This window comes from Schistocerca cancellata, chromosome 4 (assembly GCF_023864275.1).
Source record: "Schistocerca cancellata isolate TAMUIC-IGC-003103 chromosome 4, iqSchCanc2.1, whole genome shotgun sequence".
Lineage (NCBI taxonomy): Eukaryota > Metazoa > Arthropoda > Insecta > Orthoptera > Acrididae > Schistocerca > Schistocerca cancellata.
Genome location: NC_064629.1, coordinates 582,901,006 through 582,915,128, shown reverse-complemented (window position 1 = coordinate 582,915,128; position 14,123 = coordinate 582,901,006). Strand labels below are relative to the sequence as shown.

General features: G+C 39.1%; 1 protein-coding gene across 1 annotated transcript in view; it reads right to left on the bottom strand.

Annotated features, from left to right (window-relative positions):
• Positions 1 to 680: 680 nt before the first annotated feature.
• Positions 681 to 14,123, bottom strand: part of LOC126184238 (lipoamide acyltransferase component of branched-chain alpha-keto acid dehydrogenase complex, mitochondrial) — a 95,536-nt gene continuing 82,093 nt past the window's right edge. Inside the window, exons 8-9 of the mRNA XM_049926607.1 lie at positions 6,253 to 6,419; positions 681 to 895 (exon numbers count right to left, since the gene is read on the bottom strand). Coding sequence (XP_049782564.1) covers positions 6,261 to 6,419 — 159 coding nt within the window. The 3' untranslated portion in view covers positions 681 to 895; positions 6,253 to 6,260. The remainder of the gene's footprint in view (positions 896 to 6,252; positions 6,420 to 14,123) is intronic.

The window sequence follows — 14,123 nt, the reverse complement described above, 5'->3', positions numbered from 1 at the left end:
AATATTTTTGTCAACAGCAATGAACCATCACCCTCCTATGGTGTCTAATCTGTCTTTTTGATAACTAAATATTTTTGAGCTTCCTACTTCGTGTTTCACCCAACTCTTGGTTCTGAGAAAAATTTGTGGGTGACAACTTTCCTGGAGGGGAATAAAGTCAAGAACTTTGTTACAATATGTTCAAGGGAGGCTTGAAGTATCAGATAAGACTTTGTTAGAGAAGCCATAACCCCAGACCCAAGAGTCCAAATAATTTAGATTATGGTGGATGAATCTATTCATGCTCACTTTCTAAAGTGTATGAGTCAAGTGAGTATCAGGATGATATACTTACACATAAGAATGACTGGTTACTAATGCACAATTATTTGATAAATAACTGGGACATCAGTATCTGCTGCCTGAAGACATCTTTCTATGCATCAATACTTTGGTGTTTTGCACCTGTTAATTACTCTCAAGCTCATTCTTGGTTTCCACCAATTTCGACACAATAGATGTTCCTACTTGGACTCTAAATTGATATTACTTTCTCTGTCAAATTCTGGTACATTCTATCCCCATCCCGCATTGCTTTTCCAAATAAAGTCTGCAAATTGTGTGTATATCCAGAAGATGTTACTGCTATTTCACTGTGGGAGTAATTCAGTTCATATATTAACAAACAAAAAACAAATATCTACAAATTATATTTTCTCTTTATTCAGGGTAATAAAAATATAAAAATATATGACATCAAATACATAGATCTTTAAATGCCAAATAAAATACTTTGTACTCTATAGTGCAGTAAATCATTGCGTATGCTTTGGAAACGTTTGTCCAGCTGTTGGAAACTTAGGCCTTTATATTTCTTATATATCATGCCCATTTCAACTGCCAAACTGGAATACATCTGAAACATGAACAAATTAAAAAATATGCAACTGTTGAGGCAAACCTATTGTGTAACAACACCACCAGTGCTACATGCTGAGCAATAAAATTGATAAAACAGTAAGTCACATGAAGATGAAGAGAAAAGTAAAGGAAAGGAAAGGAAAAGACTATCAGAAGTTATTGCTCTAAGAATTATTACAATTATCAAATCTCAAGCATTACAAAGTTTTGATTTCAGAGGAAAATTTATAAACAATATGAAGCTTTGCTGGTAGCCATGTATTGCTTCTACATTGATCAGCAAAATGGTGTAACAGAGGGAGAAGCACCCATCAGCCTGAAAACCATGTGCTATTGAGCAAGAGCACATATTCAGGACGAAAGAACACTCATTCAGTACGTCGACACTATGGAATACGCTAGTTAGTGTCCCCAAAAGACAAAGTTGTGGCATCTTACAGCTCCAACACAGCTCCTTGAGGAGTTGACTGGACAGGAAAACCTGAAAAACTTATTTCGTTTCTGCTCAAAGGCAATGTCTGGCCATTCCAGCCTGTTACAGTTTCTAGGGATGGGGGTGCTGCTGTTGGAGAAACACCAGCCAGCCAGCCAGCCAGCCAGCCAGCTCACAAATGTATCACCGAAATCAGACCCTCCATTCTCAGATGTTCATTGTACACAAATGTATCCTGGTGTGTATGGTATGCCAAGTGCTTCAGTTTTCGGCTGGCTGATAACAAGACACAGACCACTTGCAGTACAAGATCTTGCAGTACAAGATGGTACAAGTACCATCCATGGACTTTGCCACCAATAGCTGCGGGCTTCCACCTGGGCTAAAATCTGCATGCTATCAACTTGATGCCTTTGCATCACAGAGTCACCTGCTGGGTGACTACCTTCTGCAGGTTCGAGCCTAGCTATCTGCCCAGCTACACTGCCATTGTTCAATGCCCAATGCAGGCACACACCATCATCTTCGGTCATGCAGGGCAGTGCAGTTGAAACACCACCTAAACCTGTGTTTTGCACATGGTGGTAACAAGCAACTGACGAGTATGGGGCTGCCTCTGTCATCTGTCACTGGCAGCACACTGTCTCACATTGGGTCTTTAAGGCCACGCTGATACTGCAGCCACCGCCACCAGCACTTGCTGCCTGCCTGGCAGAAAGTCACTGACACTGAGTCTTACTGTGTCACACAAAACAACCACCTTCTCTTCAGCTGTGATTCCATCCCTGTAATTGAAATAAATAAAATTTCTTAACCAGAGATGTTTTACTGATGGTCAGCCATACAATTCCAATGACCACCACCTACATAGCCTACGTCCAGGCAAGGAAACAGCATTCCATCCTGACTTGCCAGCAGCCGATTCACCGACCACTATAGGAGTCATGTCCTGACTTCTACAGAGGTACCCACAGAAACTTCTCAAAAACAGTAACTACATTATTGAAATAAGACGAATGGCCTCATAGCTTCTCCTGAATACATCACAATTTTGTACTGCAAAACATACACATCACATTAGTTTGATTACATGTTTTAAAAGGAAACAGCAGTTGTTTAAAAGAAAATGAGATACAAATATGAGTTCTTGTTTTACACACATATTACGAAGTTTCTGACAGTGAAATGGAAGGAAAATTTCTGTTAGTTGTTCCACTTTTAATTGGTATAGAGCAGGTGTGGACAAATAGCAGCCTGCGGGCTGCATGTGGCTCACTGAATGGTGGTGTGCAATCTGCCAAGACAGTCAAAATTTTTATGTAACAATTTATAACTCTTCTGAAATGCAAAGTTAAGCAATGCTTGCAACCATTTTACAAGGTGCATCTCCCCACTAACCTCTGCTTCCACAATGTGGTTACCGAGCCAAAACTATTTACCCACTGCTGGTACAGAGAAACCCTGTCTTGTTCTTTCTCTGCTGCAAAAAATTCTAAAATTATTGATGACTGTAAGCTTGTATTTAAATTTCCTTGTTAGAAGTAACTAAGAAGGAAATTTGAATATTTTTAGCATGGTGCAGCAGAGTCAGCAGCTGTAAAATGTAATTATATTAAATTACAATATAGTATTGTGACAATATAATATTGTGACATTTCTGAAGAAGGCTACATTATTACAGCCAAAACATAAAGTTTCTTTGCTTATGCAACTGGAGGCTGAAATTTAATATAATAAGAAGGAAATAAACAAAACTTGTTTTCATCCAAATGGTTTTCTCAATAAAGTACCTGTGAAAGACACTTTAGGGCTTGAGCAGCTTTGGTGATAAACAATACAAAGAATTTTTAATGCTCCATTAATAAATAGATCTGATGTCAGGATCTTTAATAACCTGCTGAACAAGAAAATGAAGGACTTGAAGAAGTGTGGTTTTGAGAACTGACATTTAAGAAGGTACATACACGACCCCAGGACATCTTTTTCATCACAATGATAATGTGATTATGTATCAATTATCTCTGTGATTAGGTATAAATAACAGTTTAACTGGGAATGTATAAGCAGAAAACAGGGCACAGGTTGTGTGTGTGTGTGTGTGTGTGTGTGTGTGTGTGTGTGTGTGTGTGTGTGTGAGAGGGAGGGAGGCAGGGGGGGGGGGGGAGAGAGAGAGAGAGAGAGAGAGAGAGAGAGAGAGAGAGAGAGAGAGTGAGTGAGTGAGTGTTCATTGTACACACAGCAAATACTCAGATTAGAGAAAGATGGGCAGAAAATTGATCGTATGCTATCCCAAGCATATCTTTTGTGACAAACATATAGAATTTTCTCTTGATCTCCATAGCCAATATGTGAAGAAACAGAATTGAACTTTCTGAGCTGCCAGCACGTCAGGCACCACTGTCAAATCTGCATAATGGCATGTGCACACACATTCCAACAGCTCACATTTCTGTCTCAGAAGGAGATCTAGGAACTTTTCCGGGCATTATTGTTAAGCATTCAGTTTTTCACTCACTACCCACCCAAATACCCGTGTGTGCGTGTTAAAGCGACGTTTGTGAGACATGGTTGTGCATTAGCCCAGGATAAAATCCACTCAGTGGAGTGAGTGTGCCAGCCAGTCTGGATGTGGTTTTTAGGCAGTTTCCCACATCCGAATAAATGAATACTTGGTGGGTACCCAAGTCCCGCCACAGTTACATGATTTAGAAAACTTTTGCACACTCTCCCATGAACAACATTGTACACAGACAGGCTGGGTACACATATTCCATCCCCGGGGGTAACATAATGGCAACAGGAAGGTCATCTGGCCACTACTTAAATTAACCATGCCAAAGCTGTTAATAACCACGCTGACTGTGTGCAGCTGCAGGACGAAGGCACCAGAAAAAGATTATGATTCTGTTTTCATTTATTATTTATTTTTATTGGAATTTTCTAGTATAATGCAGAAAATAAAATGATATGTATTTTGTGTCATGTGAATTCCTGTAACTTTTATTCCCGTGGCATGATTAGTTGGAGCAGAACAGTTACAAAGAAATGTGTGAAAACAAGCATGGTTTGGACAAAATATTATTCACACCCATCTATGATGGAATAGGGCACTTTATAACTGAAAAATGCATTAATCCTCCTGAGAATGAATGGTGATCAATAAATATTTGTGAAGTAGTAGTTCCAGTTTCTTTAGAGATGTGCAGGAGAGTAATGCGCCCTTTGCTATTTTTCTAATAGTGAACAGAATGGTTTGAAAATATTAAAACCTAGCAATTTTAGAGACCAATGAAGACATTATATTTCATCTTCATGCTCCTCAAACCAATGCTGAACATTTCTGGCCATTTGGTTATGCTTGTAGCCATCTTGGAAGTTAAAATGTCTCACTGTAAAGAATATCTGTCAGTGAATCAACATGCCCTTTCACCCTGATTACAAAATTCCCTAAAAACATACCAGCATTGAAGCTAGTACAGAAACTCTTCCATTCTTCATAACTGGAAGCAAACTGCCTCAATTTCATGCTTGCCCCACTTTATCCATACATGTGTGTATCCTGTGGTAGGGAACAGCATAAAAGTGGATTCGTAAAATCAAATTACTTGTTAACATTGGCCAGTAATCTAGTTTTTGGTATTCCTGCATCACTGAAGCCTCTTCATTGTACTCACTTGGCATTAAAACTGGTTTAATAACAGCACCTCAATGATGAATGTTATTTACACAGTTGATCTTGATGTCCTTAGCTGTGAAAGTAGCTTCAGGCATAACCCAAGGGGTTGTTATATGACCATTATTGCTTACAATAAATATAAATGACCATGTAAATAACATAATATCCACATGTCTGTTCTATACAGGGAAACTACAATGTCAGAAAACTGTAGTTAAATACAGGATGACCTGTAGAAGATAAATGTTTGGTGCACATGCTGGAAGTTAACTCTCAACACTCACATATTTACTGTATTTCAAATAAATAGCCACATGATCCATTATTTTTGTTTCAACAATTGGTAATCAATCATTGGAGACAATACCAACCATTAAATACCTAGAATATGCATTTAGAGCAATGACCACATATAATTAGTTATAAGAAAGGCAAATACTAGACACATATTCATTGGAAGTGTCCTATGAAAAAGTAATTCTCCCATAAAGGAGGTAACTTACAAAACCTTCATTCAACTGATTCTTATTGACAGAAATGATAAGTAAAGTGTGAATCAGGGATAAGTTTACTGTTAAAATCCAAAGAGTGAAAACAACTGTATCTGTGTGCCAGAAGTCATATGCATGACTTCATATTTCACGAAATCGCAAAAAGTTTTTTTCTAAATACATCAAAAGGCAAGTCATCTTAGATTATTGTAACATCCCACAACAAGGTTCAAACACTGATAACAGTTAGCACTTTGACCCCACCATAAATCCACTTCACGATCACATTACCCCATCCGTCAAACTCCTTCATAAACAAACCCTCAAATATCTACCTACAAAAACAGGATTCCACAACAACAAAAACGTTCTCAACTAAGCAGATTCTTATATTCTACATTTCTTTCCATGGCTCTTCACTTTATGCTAATACCACAAGTGTTAATCTCAAGTTGTTCATGTTGTATGTTCTCAACTATGGAATTACCTGTCCTAAAACTTTAAATAAATTACAAATTTCTCTAAAAATTGCTCATTGCATTCATGGGGGCCATAATTGAAAGCTTCGTGTCATCCACATTTCAATTCCTAGTCTTTTTGTTCTCTGTTTTTTGATTCACTTCTTTCTTTATATTTTGGTAAGTTTTTACGGTCATTATAATAAACACATCATAGTTAACACAATATAAACCATTTAAACCAGCTTTTACTATACAAATTCACCATAAGTTTCATACACAGCAAAAAAATACCTTTTCCCCTAGAATAACAGCTGATGTGGATTCTGTATAAGTTCTTTCCACAAGTTGGAAAATTTTGCCACTGTAGCACCATCAATGATTCTATGATCAGCCGACCAGTTTATGCACATTATTTCATCCCTCATTATACTTCCATCACTGCCAAATCTTGGAAGTGTCTGTAACAAAACAATCAACAACTTGCAGTAAGTTATTTTATTTCCAAATGAGTTGGATATTTTAGGAGGACAAAATAGTAGGTTCCCATGAGCACACCATGTATAAGAATATGAAACCTTTTCGTTTTTTACACATATAGGTGATTTGAAAGAAATAATTACATCAAGGGCAAAACATCTTAAAAATTAAGTGTTTATAAATGGACTTAATATGATAGAAAATGACTTGGATGAGGTTGAAAGGGTATCCATGAAACATAGCTTCTCTTAGACAAGGATGAAAGTCTTTGATAAATCTAGTGCAAGACAATCCAGGCACATGAAACAGAATACTTGTGTGATGTTTTCAAGTTAACACAGCAATGTACTAAAGGTCATCTAATCTATACATTAAGTTCCTAATTCTGTAATACATGCAGCAGCTGTTGTTGTCTATAGTGTTGAATGAACATCTAGAACAAAAGTGAGACTGTGCTGCTGAACAACCACCACACCATCTTTTCTGCCACCTCTGAGTACAAGGATATGGTGACATGACCAAGCACCACTGTTTGCTTTTGGACCCTTTCCCTGATGTAACATCCTCTTCTGCCTTCAGGCATCCTACCAAGCTGTGCTCTGACTGCCTAGTTGTGCTTTGTCAGGCTCACATTTCTAGTAGTGACCACAGCCCTGCTGTGCTGTTGGCTCTTTTCTTTCTTCATGTAACATGGCCATACGTTACTAAATTCTCTCTCTTTCCCAGGTCTTCGACTGAGTGCTCTCCCCATGAGTTGATGTCTTGGTCACGTCATCAATAAACATGGTGGTACTATTTAATTCTGCCTCCCTCTTTATGTTCTAGTTACACACATCATTTCTTGTTTCTGATGTCTGTGGTCCAAAACCCGTCACAACCCTGAGCAGACAAGCCCCTAATTCCACAAAGGTTAGTTCTGTGATGCTAATCCCATAGTAAAAATTCCATTCAACCACTAATGAAAATACACAAATTGCAATAAGACTGATATAACCGTATCTCTCTTGCACTTCAAATCTACTACTGTGCCTTGTGGTATTTTGACCAGCAAGGACCACTGCTGTGGGATTATTTGCCTAGACATTTCACTTCTAAAAACAATCAAAATAGACCAGTTATATATAAAAATTCAAATTTAGGTCTGGTGCACAAAGGAAAAAAGAAAGAAAGAAAGATGGGACATGCTGAATTCTAAGTCCTCCTGAAGTGGATGAACTGGCAGAATGAGCCAATATACTATTGCTAAATATACACAATTTCTCTCTCCCATTGCCATTAGCACTTTCTCTTCAGTGTTTCAGCAAACTGTTCAGTTTCGACCCTAAGATTTATTCCCTCTTTGAGCCACACATCACAGCATATACATAATAACGTCTCCTCACAGCTGACAAATCCATTGCTTTGAAGTTTCTGTCCCAGCTATTATACCATTTGTTATTAACATATTGGGAAAATATATTCCATATTCACAGCATTAAAAATAACTTCACTTGCAGTAAATGGTACAATGAAATTGAGACGTTGCCTTGTGTCATCTGCGAGTAATTTTTCACAAGTTGCCTCCTGAACACGATTGGTTTATTCTACTATTCATTTGCTGATCATACGAACTTTGTATGCAGCTGTAAAGACATCAGATCCCCACGAAGACAAAGAAAGTTGAACAAATAAGAAATATTGTGAAACAACAGGTTTTCAACTGATATACTAAGCCTTCACAGTCTGTGAAGAACATTAGGGAGACAGCGGCATTTGCAAGGAACGGTGGAAAATATCACTTACTATCTACTGATCAAGCTATCTGTGCCTCCTTTAAAAACTGAAGGTCAATATCAGACTGATAGTAAGAGTACCATAGAGGAAAAATTAATGAAAAAATTATAAGGGGAACACGATGATTATTTTTCAATCAAGAAAAGTTGCCTGAATCCTTCTTGTAAAAGTGTATGATGAGACTGCACAAACTTAGAGAAGCAGTACAATTATGTTGAACCTGGGAGCATTTAACATACATGTGACATTGCTGAAGGACACAAACTATGAAGTCATAATAGGGGAAAGGGAATTCACTCTACAAAACATCATCCCTACTATGGAACCCCAACCAGTGAAATTTCCACAACTTTTAACATAAATGAACTTTACTAATTAATTGTGGCCACAGTGGTTAAGTGTTAGAGACCATGACTATTTGGAATAATTATTTTCATAATAATGTTGCCAGTTACTATTATATTTTAACTTAACGTAACACAACACACTTTGAGCATGTTCTACTCATCTTCTGGTGTGTACACACAAGGGCATATCCATCTGTTATGGTGCCCCATATCCAGCTCAATTTCACAGAGCTATGGGCTATATATAGGTCATTATTACAATAGTATTGCCACCCCCAAAGGCATTTTAAAACTGCCTGCGTTTATTGTCATCCCAGGTTGCATGAAATCGATCAGGAATACCCCTCTCCGATCCCAAAACACAGCAGACATAACCTTTCCTGCCGTCAGTGTTTGTTTGAATTTCTTTGGTGGTGGTGAACCGGAGTGACGCCACTGACGAGATTGTTGTTTTATTTCGGGATGTAGTGGAAACACCCATGTTTCATCTTCCACGATGATAGAGTCCAAAAACTTCTCTTTGTTGCATACCCATCACATTGTTGAAGAAACTTTTGAGCACAGTCAAGGCATTGCTCCTTGTGTCCATCAGTCAGCATCCAGGGGACCCAGTGAGCACATACCTTGCGGTAACCCAACGTTTCTGTTAAAGTTCTTTCAATTGTGCTGTGGGAAGCTTCAGGGATGTGTTCAACAAGCTCACAGATAGTGACCCTCCGATCTTCATGCAGAGCACTGTTGATCTTCTGGACAATCGCATCCGGAACTGGCGGTCTTCAACTCCGTGCTTCATCATGAACTTCCGTGCGACCCTCAGCAAAACCACTGCACCATTTGCAGACATGCTGAACAGACATGCACTCTTCACCATAAACCACAGTCAGTTGCTGGTGAATCTCCATGGGCGGTAACTTCCTTGCGTAAAGAAACTGCTCGAACCTCACACTTGGTGGGAGTGGCGATCAACACTTCCATCTCTGACGACTGCCAAGCCAACACTGAGCGACGTAGCAAATTACTGACGGGCAGGCTCGAGAGCGGGGGAACCACTGCACACGGCACTGTTGTAGGATTTAGCCTAGCACCTTCCCTCGAGGCTGTAGCTCATTGGGAACCTTATTTTTGGTACAATCCTTGTAATAAAGTAAATGAATTGGCAAAAATCATGAAGCCATGGTGGAATAATAATCTATATAATTACTAAAATAAATGTGCTTACAGGTATATTTATAACCAGCATAATGTGATATGAATGCCTTGCATTTTATATAAGTCTATTAATACAGGTATATTGCCCTATGACAATATTATTCTGTTTTTCAACTCATAGTGTTTCGCATTATGTATGTAGATGTTAACGCTTAAATTAGAATCATGGTGCACTGCTTTCACTTATAACTTTTCTGTGATTTCTTGAATGTTCTGAAGATGATCATTAATAATACAAACTGGTTACCAAATAAAATAAAACCTGTTGTGACTAAATACTGGCACAAATACTAGAGAGTAAACTTAACTACAGGAAAAAGATTGCAAATACTAAACAGTATTATTATTAAATTCTATGCCATAACTACAAAACAGGAACATTTTTACAAGCATAGTATGTTCTAGTTACTGACAGATACTCACAGGTTACAGACCCGTGCTCTTTTAATCAGCATGTCTAACATAAAGATACAAGGCAAGTTGTGCATAAATACAACGAAAAAAAAAAAAAAATGGTAAAGCTGTAATCAATCTGAAAGTTGGTTTGAAGACCACAGTGCTGTACTTGTTATGGTCCTATTTAAGGTAGTATGTCCTCAACCTTTCCTCCAATCTATGAAATGACATACCCAGACATTTATGCTTTCTACTACAAAGAGCAGACAAGCAGTTGTGACAACATCACTTTGACAATGAATTGCAATCATTTAGTTCCAGTATGACGGACACAGAGGAAACATGGGCATAGTCGAAACAGATTATAAACTGTGCTCTAGACAAGTACATGCCTAGTAAGTGGAGTGGAGTAAGGATGGTAAAGACCAGCCATTGTTTAGCAGCAAAATTTGGAAAATGTTGAGGAAGCAGATGCTGTTGCACTCTCGGTTCAAAAGAGAACACACAAATGACAACAAGCAAAGGTTAGCAGAGATTTGTGTGTCTGTGAAAAGATCTATGTGCGAAGCATGCAACAACTATCATCATCACACTTTAGCAAAAGATCTGGCAGAGAACACGAGAAAATTCTGGTACAACCTGAGAAAATTCTGGGACTACATAAAAATCGCTAAGTGGGTCTAAGGCTTCCATTTAGTCACTCATTGACCATCTGGTGTGGAAGCTGAAGATAGCAAAACAGAAGCAGAAGTTTTAAATTCCGTGTTTACGAAATTGTTCATGAAGGAGAATCAAATATACCGTCATCTGATCACTGCACAAAGTCCCGTATGTATGATATAGTAATAAGCATCCCTGACAGAGTAACAACTGAAAGAGTTGAAAACAAATACGTTACCAGGCCCGGATGGAATCCCAATTCAGTTTTACAAAAAGTATTCTGCAGCATTGGTCCTGTACTTAGCTTGTATTTATCATGAATCTCTCACCCAGCAAAAAGTCCCAAGCGACTGGAAAAAAAGCGCAAGCGACTCCTATACATAAGAATGGTAAAAGAACGGACCTACATAATTACAGACCAATATCCGTAACATCAGTTTGCTGTAGAATTCGTGAACATATTCTCAGTTTGAATATAATAAATTTCCTTGAGACAGAATAGATTCTGCCCACAAATCAGCATGGATTTTGAAAACGTTGCTCATTCAAAACTCAGCTTGCCCTTTTGATACGACACCCTACAAACCATAGATGAAGGGCAACAGGCAGATTCCACATCCCTAGATTTCCAAAAAGCATTCGACACGATACCTCACTGCAGACTGTTAACAAAGTTACAAGCATACAGAAAAGGTTCCCAGATATGTGACTGGCTCGAAAACTTCGTAATAAATAGAACACAGTATGTTATTCTCAATGGCAAATGTTCACCAGAGACAAGAGTATTGTCAGGATTGCCACAGGGAAGTATGATAGGACCATTATTATTTTCCATACACACCACTGATCTGGTGAACAGGGTGAGCAGTATTCTGCCATTGTTTGTTGATGATGCTGTGTTGTACGGGAAGGTGTTGAAGATGAGTGACTGTATAATGATACATGACAACTTAGGCAAAATTTCTAGTTGGCATGATGAATGACAGAGAGCTCTAAATTTAAAAAAAAAAAATGGAAGTTAATGTGGATGAGTAAGAGAAACAAACCCATAATGTTCGGATACAGCAATAGCAGTGTCCTGCTTGACACAGTCACATCATTTGAATACCTGGGTGTAATGTTGCAACATGATATGAAAATGGAACAAGCACGTGCTATTGTGGTAGGGAAGGCGAATGGTTGACACTGGTTTACTGGGAGAATTTTAGGAAAATGTTGTTCATCTGTAAAGGAGACTGCATGTAGGATGCTAGCGCAACCTGTTCTTGAGCACTGCTTGAGTGTTTGTGATTTGCACTGGATCGTATTACAGGAAAACACTTATGCAATTCAGAGGCAGGGCTTCTACATTTATTGCCGCTAGGTTCAAACTACAAACAAGTGTTACGGAGATGCTTTGGGAACTCAAATAGGAATCCCTGGAGGGAAGGCACTGTTCTTTGCGAGGAACACTATTGAGAAAGTGTAGAGAAACAGCATTTGAAGCGACTGCAGAACGATTCTGCTGCCGCCAATATATGTTTCGTCTAAGGAGCATGAAGATAAGATACAAAATATTAGGGCTCATACGGAGGCATATAGATAGTTGTTTTCTCCTTGCTCTGTCTGCAAGTGGAAAAGGAAAGGAAACAATTAGTAGTGGTACAGGATGCCCTCCTCCCCGCCCTGGTTTGCGGAGTATATATGTAGATGTAGATGTAGACCTGCAGTTTAATGTGGATTTTGAACCACAGAGCAACTTGGCATTTTTCACATTAACAAATGTTAGAGGTGAAGGAAGTGTCACGTGATAAATAAAAATCCTAGGACTGACCAGGGATTGGCTCTTTACCACTGAGTTTCCAAACCACACACCATAATGGCATAACTTCTTATTAAACTTTATGCCACAAGCCTTGTATGTGACACAGGGATGTCGAAGCTGTTTTATGAGGGAGAAGTTATAAGTCTAATATCTAGCCACTCTGGCAATGGTGACAAATATAAAGAGACGTGCCATAAATCTGAGGGTCACAGAAATCACCACATGGGGATGATTAGCAAAACCTCTACTGGAAACAAATATGCAGCATAGTAGGCAGATTAAGCAGTTCACATTTTGTTATTGAAGTTGTAGTTTCACGATTCTAGAACACATCCACTTTGTGGACCTGCACTTTAATTTTCGGACTTGTGGTGTTGTCTAAGATGGTTCTGTTTTTGTTCATCACTACTAACTGCTTTTAACTGTAAAAATAGCACTTTACTGTGTTTTAGGCTATTGATTTTTGGTGTTGGTCTTGGTTTCCACATGCTATGAGGATTGCTGCAGTGACTTTTTTAAATCAGTGTGAGGCTGCAAAACTTTTAGTGACTATGAATGCAAAGCCTTGCAAGTTATTAGTGCATCATAGACACAATGTTTACTGAATTGTGGCAGCAGGAGCTGATGTTGGTGCAACTGCAGCAGCAGCAGCAGCAACAACAACAACAACAGCTGCAGCATAGTCAAATACAGTTTAGGGTACTACAGAAACAGCAATGTGACCTGCTGAAGCACACAACAAAGTAGGACGATCTTCTGTCAGCACCACTGGTATCTGTACCTTTCTTGCCAGTACATACACATCCAGCATCTGACGAATCAAATGAAATTGGGATGCACACATAAAAGTAATGGACGCACACTTGAAAACTGTGCACATTAGCAGTGTGTTGTCATCCATGAGAGTGCACTGCGAAAGAGCAATACAGTGAACTTCCGATACAGCCCGGCAAAGGTGGGTGCCCATTTCAACCATGCCATGCTATGCTCACGCTCAGTTACCATGTTGTTACTGCTTGCATACATTTGCCTTATCTTACTGTGTTCAGTGTATGTTATAGTGATTGGTGTACATGCCACATTCTAATAAAGTTGTGCTAACATTTTTTGTTGTGTTGTGTGACCACGTTACAACACATGTGGCAACGAGGATGGGATTGTTCTCTGCGCTGTCTTCAGTCTCTGATTGGCCCTCCATGGTGTCTACAATGTCTGATGGTGCTACTGATGAGTTTTTATGCTGACTGGTTGATCAGGAAGGGGTTCTCACGGCAGCGTTGCCGGCTCTTAGTCAACAGCAGGAGACGTTCACCACAGCACAACACAATCCAACCCAAGTATTGCAAACACTTGCCTCTGTTTTGGCCAGTTCCGATCCGTCTCAATCTATGTTTCCCCTTGCACCTCCGCTTTTGCCTATCACTACCCTGGTTGTTTAACACCCCCCCCCCCCCCCCCCGGCTTGCAATGAGTCTGTTGGAGAATGGGAAGCCAAT